This window comes from Nicotiana tomentosiformis, chromosome 8 (genome assembly GCF_000390325.3).
Source record: "Nicotiana tomentosiformis chromosome 8, ASM39032v3, whole genome shotgun sequence".
In the NCBI taxonomy this organism is placed as follows: Eukaryota; Viridiplantae; Streptophyta; class Magnoliopsida; order Solanales; family Solanaceae; genus Nicotiana; species Nicotiana tomentosiformis.
The window spans coordinates 101,386,574-101,394,284 of record NC_090819.1 but is presented as its reverse complement, the minus strand read 5'-3'; the positions used below and the strand labels follow the sequence as shown (position 1 = coordinate 101,394,284).

At 34.7% G+C, this 7,711-nt stretch overlaps 1 protein-coding gene across 1 annotated transcript; it reads left to right on the top strand.

Moving 5' to 3' along the window:
* LOC104109182 (thermospermine synthase ACAULIS5) lies at window positions 1-4,156 on the top strand. Its single transcript, XM_009618410.4, has 10 exons — window positions 1-291; window positions 1,476-1,542; window positions 1,648-1,742; window positions 1,953-2,055; window positions 2,332-2,420; window positions 2,929-3,085; window positions 3,278-3,353; window positions 3,450-3,508; window positions 3,603-3,739; window positions 3,846-4,156. Exons 1-10 carry the CDS (start codon window positions 131-133, stop codon window positions 3,922-3,924), a joined length of 1,023 nt encoding a protein of 340 aa, XP_009616705.1. The 5' UTR covers window positions 1-130; the 3' UTR covers window positions 3,925-4,156.
* Window positions 4,157-7,711: the final 3,555 nt, after the last annotated feature.

The following is a 7,711-nucleotide window of genomic DNA, read 5'->3' as shown; positions in this document are numbered from 1 at the left end:
CCTTCAATCCACTCTCACACAAAACTCGTTTATCCTTCTTCTCAACGTCCCTTTACTTAGCTCTTATCTAATCTTCTCAATCTCTCTTCTTCTTAATTTGTTGAAAGTTTGTTCTAGTTTTTAGAAAACCATGGGAAGTGAAGCTTTGGAGTTTTTTGCTTGTGATAATACTTTTCGCTATGAACCAAAACGCATAACTATGGAGGAGAGTGATGATCTTCCCATTAATGATGGTTCTTGGTTTGAAGAAGAGATTGATGTTGATCTCAAATGGTCTTTTGCTTTAAACAGGTATATAAAACCTCTTATCAGCGATCTCCATTCAGTTTTTCTTTTTTGTTTTTGGAAAATTCACGGGGAAATCCTTTCTTTTTCTATGTAACCTTTGTTATTTTGTTTTTAACACGTACATTAATGTACGGGCTTCATTCTTATGAGTCAAGTATAACCGGATCCATGATTTATTATTTATGAGTTTATGTAACGATCTCAATTAAATTTTTAATAGTAATTGTGTTCACATTCAAATATTTTATAGATATTTATTAAATTTTCAAACAAATTTACATTGTTTGGACAAATCATACTGAGTTCACGTGAACCCATAGATTACAAGATGGATCTGCCCCTAGAGAGTAGAGTCAAGTACCTTACCTCTATTTGCTCATGTCACGTTAAAATGTGTGATCATCTTATTAAAAACTTATAATGTTATAGAGAACACATAATTATTTACGTAATTATGTCTTTAACAATGTTACGCTTTTTTTTTTTTTTTAGATTCTTAAAAGGTTTTATAAATGATTATTTCTTTAATTATGACTTTTGTTTTTGGTACTTTCTCTTTCTTGTACATACGTGCTCGTACATGATTACATGAAACATAGTTCAACCTCGAAATGATTCTAGTACAGTTCGAGGAGTCATACAAGCAACATGAGTTGCCTACCATGGTTATTTTTTTGGGGGGGGGGGGGGGGGGGATTTCTTTTTTCCTTTTCCGATACTTTTCTTATATTCATTGACAATTTAGAAAATATTCACATAATTAGATTACTTAAAACCCGACTATAAAAATGCTTTAAAAGATGAGTCAGCAAAGTGAAAAAATATATTTATGAATTATCTGTTGGAGTCACTAAATATTTTTTGTCAATTGATTTTAAAGACTTTTTACCTTCAAACGTCATTATGAGAAGATAAGATTAATTTGACGTGTATCTTTCGTAATGATGTTCGTATCCAATTCTCAATGTCCTCGTAAAGATTAACACTGTAATCTACCTGAAAGATTTTGTCAGATGATTTTCGTTTTAAAAATCGTATATTCCACGTCACCCATAGAGAAATAATTTAAATCATGTTCACACATGAGTATTTATTTACTACAGTAATTTATATTTTTGAGGTTAGATTTGGATAAGGAGATGGCATTTGAATGACTAATTAAGTATTGGCTTTCTTGTTTTTACTAGTGTGCTGCACAAAGGAACAAGCGAGTACCAAGATATCGCCCTTTTGGACACCAAGCATTTTGGGAAGGTTGATAAAAATAATTGTAATTTCAAATATTTGATTCTATCAATTTTTAATATAAATATATCTTTTTGTTGGTATTATTATTGATAAAATAATGCATGCATATAGGTATTGGTGATAGACGGGAAGATGCAGAGTGCAGAAGTGGATGAATTTATATATCATGAATGCTTAATTCATCCAGCTCTCTTGTGTCACCCTAAGTGAGTATTTAATTATTCATTCCTTAATTAAGCATGCTTAAGGACATAAGCATTCGTACCTTACTTATAATTATATATGATGCCTTTTTTAATTACTAGAATAATAGTCTTTGATTATTGGATTTGTAGCTAATTGATGTTTACTTTTTAGTGAAAAAAAAAGAATATTCTTATTATGTATAATAATCACATATAATGATCAATTTGCAGCCCAAAAAATGTGTTTATAATGGGAGGTGGTGAAGGATCTGCAGCAAGGGAAGCTCTAAGACACAAATCTATGGAGAAAGTTGTTATGTGTGACATTGATCAGGTAAAATATTACTGGATTTTTATAAGTAATTTATTAGGACATACCGACAGATAATTACTTTACTGGAAACCAACCCCACTAAAAAAGAAGTGACGGTGATTCAAGAGAGAAGTCAAAAACAGAATAGTATATCCTCTTATACTGTACCAAATCCTGATTGTGTAAAAGAAAAAACAAAAGTGAAGAAAAAATGAACATAAGATTTTTTACTTTTTGAAATCTTATAAAAAATGTCTTATAGAGAGGCTTTTTATTCTTATTTTTACTTTGTTGCAGGAAGTTGTGGATTTCTGCAGGAAGCATCTAACAGCAAACCATGAGGCTTTTCGCAACAAGAAGCTTAACTTGATCATTAACGATGCCAAGTAAGGACTCTTTCCTTTTCAATCTAAAGGAGTAAAGTGTGTTGCTGACTTGCTGATCAGTACAAAGTAACAAATCTGTTATTACACTTAAATTGTAAATGATCGGTATATATAACTTAAATTCTAAGTGTATTTGTAAAACTTTTTGAATTATATATACACAATTTGAGCTGAAGACAGTAAATACGCGAAGCTACTGCCTACAAGCTAAGGTGGACCCATCCATGAGATAATATCACGTCGGGCCTAATATTTTTAAAAAAGAACTAATCAAAATAGTTGCTCACCCCACGCTTAACTTAAAAGTAGCCAAATGATGTATATTATATATGTAAAATTCATGTAATATATGTATAATCTTGTATAATCTAGCTATACCCGTTAGGAAAAGCTATTTGTGTAAAGATCCTATCAAAAACACAAGACTTATTGGGAGTAGGAACCATTATAGTCTTTGTTGTTTAACCCATGTTGACTCTAAATCTGATATGATTTTGCATGAATGAAGAGCTGAGCTAGAGCAGAGGCAAGAAAAATTTGATATCATAGTTGGAGATTTAGCTGATCCAGTTGAAGGAGGACCTTGTTACCAACTCTACACCAAATCTTTCTACGAAAACATCCTTAAACCTAAGCTCAACGACAACGGCATCTTTGTTACTCAGGTCAGCTCTCATTAGTGTAATTTAACCTGGTATACATTAAGTTCACTTGCATTATATTTCATAAATTGTTATCTTTAGGCATGACCTGATAGCGTAAAATTGTTTACGGTGTCAATGATAAAAGTTAGTAAAACCTAATTTGGTCATGCTCTTGTTGGAGTTGGATTACTCAAACTGCTAGTCAATATGCAGGCTGGACCAGCGGGAGTTTTCACACACAAGGAAGTTTTCTCATCCATTTACAACACAATCAAGCAGGTCTTCAAATGTAAGTCTCTATTGTGGCTGCAAATAAATTATAGTAACAAATTTGAGTTTTAACACTTTTTTCTTTTTCACATACTAATTTTTAATGTTGATGCAGATGTGCTGGCATATACAGCTCATGTACCCTCTTTTGCTGATACATGGGGATGGGTTATGGTTAGTACTAATATTCACATCAAATCCAAAACTAAATACTATTAGTTCAATATTTGCACAGCTAATAACTAACAAAATTGACACTAATTTGCAGGCTTCTGACCAACCATTCTGTCTTGATGCTGGAAAACTGGACAAGAAAATAGCTGAAAGAATTGAAGGGGAACTCTTATATCTTAATGGTGCTTCTTTCTTCTCTTCCACCATCTTGAATAAGACCGTTGCCAAAACGTAAGCTCTATCGATTATTTCTTCTTATTTTTGGTATAATGAAAGAAAATTTCATATAGATATTAGTTATAAGATACTTAAAAAGAGTTGTACTTTGCCCTTACAGGCTGAAGAATGAGACTCATGTGTACACTGAAGATGATGCAAGGTTCATTCATGGACATGGAGTGGCATTCAGAAATTGAGGCAACGAATTGGTGGGGGAACTGTACAGTCAAATGTTTGGAAAACTAAGGAATATGAAGTAGGGGGGTGTTGAAACATTGAGAGTTCTCTCAAAGAAAGTTGTTACTTAGTAGCTTTTGGTTTGGTCAGCAAAATAGGCTTAGGCTTCTTCTGGTTGTCCTATGACTATACATTTACTATTTTATGTAATGCTCAGAAATGAAAAACAAAAAAAAGACCTTTTCCAATCAATCATATGTCATATTTTACATGTTTGGTAAATATTATTCTTATGTTTTAATTTCAATACCACACAAGAGGGGTGATTTGTGTGGTGTCCAATTTTTTGCGTGCACAGAATATAAAATAACCTGGTTCTTCTATGTGTTCCTTATACTACTGTTGCGGAATAATAAATGCAGAAATTAAAGAACACAAGGATTTTTATTTGGAAAACATCTGACTCAAAAGGTGAAAAAACTATGACCTACTTCCTAGTAGGATTTTCCCAAAACTCTTCACTAAATCACTGAGCCAAAAACTGCATTTACAAAATACTTTTGTAAACCTAGGATTAACTCTAATCCCGTTGTGGCAACCAACCTCTAACTGTTGCAACAACTTCAAGTTAACTCTAACTTGAATACTCTAAGTACCTATTACAATTGCCTATAGATAAAACTGAAATGTACAATAAAAGACATACACTTGGAACTGGTTCTTATATCTGGTTCATGTAGTTTCAGGTTCGCACACTTGAATCACGCACGAACTACTTGCAAAATGCCTTGCTATTTTGCTCTCAATTCACGTTTTAATTCTGCTTTTGTGCCCTGTCGAGTGAGAAACATCCTGCGATTTATAGAGTTAGTAGAGTAGAAAATAACTAGAGTTCTAATGCTACTCTTCCTTGGTGGAAGAGTTCTAGTTGATCTCCATCTCTAACTCTTTCCTTTATCTTGGAAAGTGTTCTCTTTGATTAATGAGTCCTTCTCCTTATCAATTATGCAACCCTTTTCGATCAGGAGATATTAATTAGACTGAGTTAAGCTTATCTCCTTCACGTGCATCCCACATGCTCGAATCTGCCCGTGTCTATGCACATAACGGATGGACCTGGTTCATGCCTGAGCTTCCTTTGTCAATCTTCAAAACTAACCTTCACTTGGGCCAACAGTTGTGTTTTACAAGTACCCCCATACCCCGGAGGTTGCTTGACAAACACTTCTTCCTTTAGATAGCCATTGAGGAAGGAACTCTTGACATCCATCTAGTGAAGGGTGAATTCCATGTAAGCAACAAAGGCTATGAGGAGTCTTATTGCTTCCAACCTTGCAATTGGAGCAAAGGTTTCATCATAGTCTATGAAATCCTCTTGGCTATATCCTTGAACCACCAATCTTGCCTTGTTCCTTGTAATTGTTCCATCCTCATCAAGCTTGTTTTTGAAGACTCATTTTGTGCCAATTACCGATCTATCCAAGGGTCTTGGTACCAGATGCCAAACTTGACTCCTTTCAAATTGGTTGAGTTCATCCTGCATTGCATTTACCCAGTCTGCATCCTGCAAGACTTCAACAACATTTTTAAGTTCAATAAGAGATAAGAAGTTATCAAAAGCACAAAGATTTTTTAATGAAGATCTGGTTTTGATTCTAGAGGTTGGATTAGTGATTATGTTCTCAATGGGATGAGAACTTTGATACTTGTAAGATTTTACAACCAACTGGTTTCCCTTTGATGTTCCTTCAATGCTTTGTTGTTGTGTAACAGATTCAAGGACATGTTCCCTTGAGGTTTGAGGATCATTTCCTCTTTGTTCTATTCCCCATGTCAGGTTGCCTTGGGTAGAAGAACCCGTTCCATCACCTGTTCCTTCTTCTAGTGCAGCTTCAGTCTGGGCTGTGGTTTCATTTAAGTTTCTCACCAATCCAATTGCTTCATCATCATGTTCCTATCTCTCAGAAAGAATGTTAGTTTCATCAAAAACCACATGAACACTTTCTTCAATACACATAGTTCTTTTGTTATTGGTTTTATAAGCTTTGCTATGTGAAGAATATCCCAAGAATACTCCCTCATCACTTCTGGGATCAAACTTACCTAGGAAGTCTTTACCATTATTGTGCACAAAGTACTTACATCCAAATGCCCTAAGATGGGATATGTTTGGTTTTCTCCCTTTAAGTAACTCATAGGGAGTCTTCTCTACAAGAGGTCTAGTCATGCACCTATTTCTGATGTAGCATGTAGTATTTACAGCTTCTACCGAGAAGCTATGAGACAGTTTACTAGAAAGAAGCATAGTCCTAGCCATATCTTCAAGTGTTCTATTCTTTCTTTCAACTACTCCATTTTTTTGTGGAGTCCTAGGAGCAGAAAAATTATGATCTATGCCATGCTCATCACAAAATTCAGCAAATTTAGCATTTTCAAATTCAGTGCCATGATCAGGCCTAATTGATGCAAGTTGATTACCTAGTTGTTTTTGAGTTTTTCTAACAAAAGAAGTGAACATGTCAAATATTTCATCTTTAGATATTAAAAACAATGTCCAAGTAAATCTAGAGTAATCATCAACAAGCACCATCACATATCTTTTACCACATCTGCTTACTGTTCTCATTGGACCACATAGATCCATATGGACCAGTTCCATCGTCCCGGTGGTGCTTACCACTTTCTTGCATTTAAAAGAGGATCTTACCTGCTTCCCCCTTGCACAAGCCTCACAAACTTTGTCTTCCTTGAACTTGATGTTAGGCAGCCCTATCACCAGGTCCTTGGAGACTAATTTTTTGAGTTGACTCAGACTTGCATATCCAAGTCTCTTGTGCCAAATGTGGGGATCATTGTCCAACACACTTAAACAAGTGAGTTCATTTTCTGAGAGTGTGGACATATATATATATATATATATATATATATATATATATATATATATATATATTGTTCACTCTTTTCCCTGCAAAAAAATCTTGTCAGTGGTAAGATTAATCACAAAACATTTGGTAGAGGTGAATGCTACCAAGTTACCTTTATCACATAGTTGTGATACACTGATTAGACTGTATTTTAGGCCATCTATCAAGTAGACATTCTCAATAGAGTGAGAATCAGTCTTACCTACCTTTCCAACCCCAATGATCTCACCTTTCTTCCCATTTCCAAAGGAGACATTACCTCTTTTGAGGTCCTCAAGTGAAAGGAACTGGCTCTTGCTTCCTGTCATGTGCTTTGAGTAGCCACTATCCATGTACCATATTTGGCTGCTCCCCTTCACTTGGACCTACAAAAGAAAATCAGGGGTTAGTCTTAGGAACCCAAACTAGTTTGGGTCCCTTTCTATAGGCAAAAGGATGATCAGATTCTTTCTAGCCCAACCTGGTAGCCTATTCTTCCCTTGAACAAATTCCTTGTTCTTTTGGCTTGCCTTATCTTTTGCATTGCATTCACTTTTATAGTGACCTGTTTTACCATAGTGAGTACAAATATTATTTTCAGGAAGTGTGAGATACTTGCTTTTGGGATCCCATTTAGGTGGCAGATTCCCAAAGCCAATTCTTCTTCTATTGCTACTGTGATATTCTTGTAGCCATGACAGTGCATCGGAGTACCTGTTCCATTTACAAGTTCTATCTAGTTCATGCTTGATCTTGCCTAGATCCTCTATCAAAATTCTTACAAGCTCATCCTTCTTATACAACTTATCTTTTAGTTTACCTATATTTTCTTCTAGAGTGAGTTGTGTGCAATCAACTGTCTTCTTACTTGTTCCTAATTTCATTTTTAGGTTTTTAAATCTAA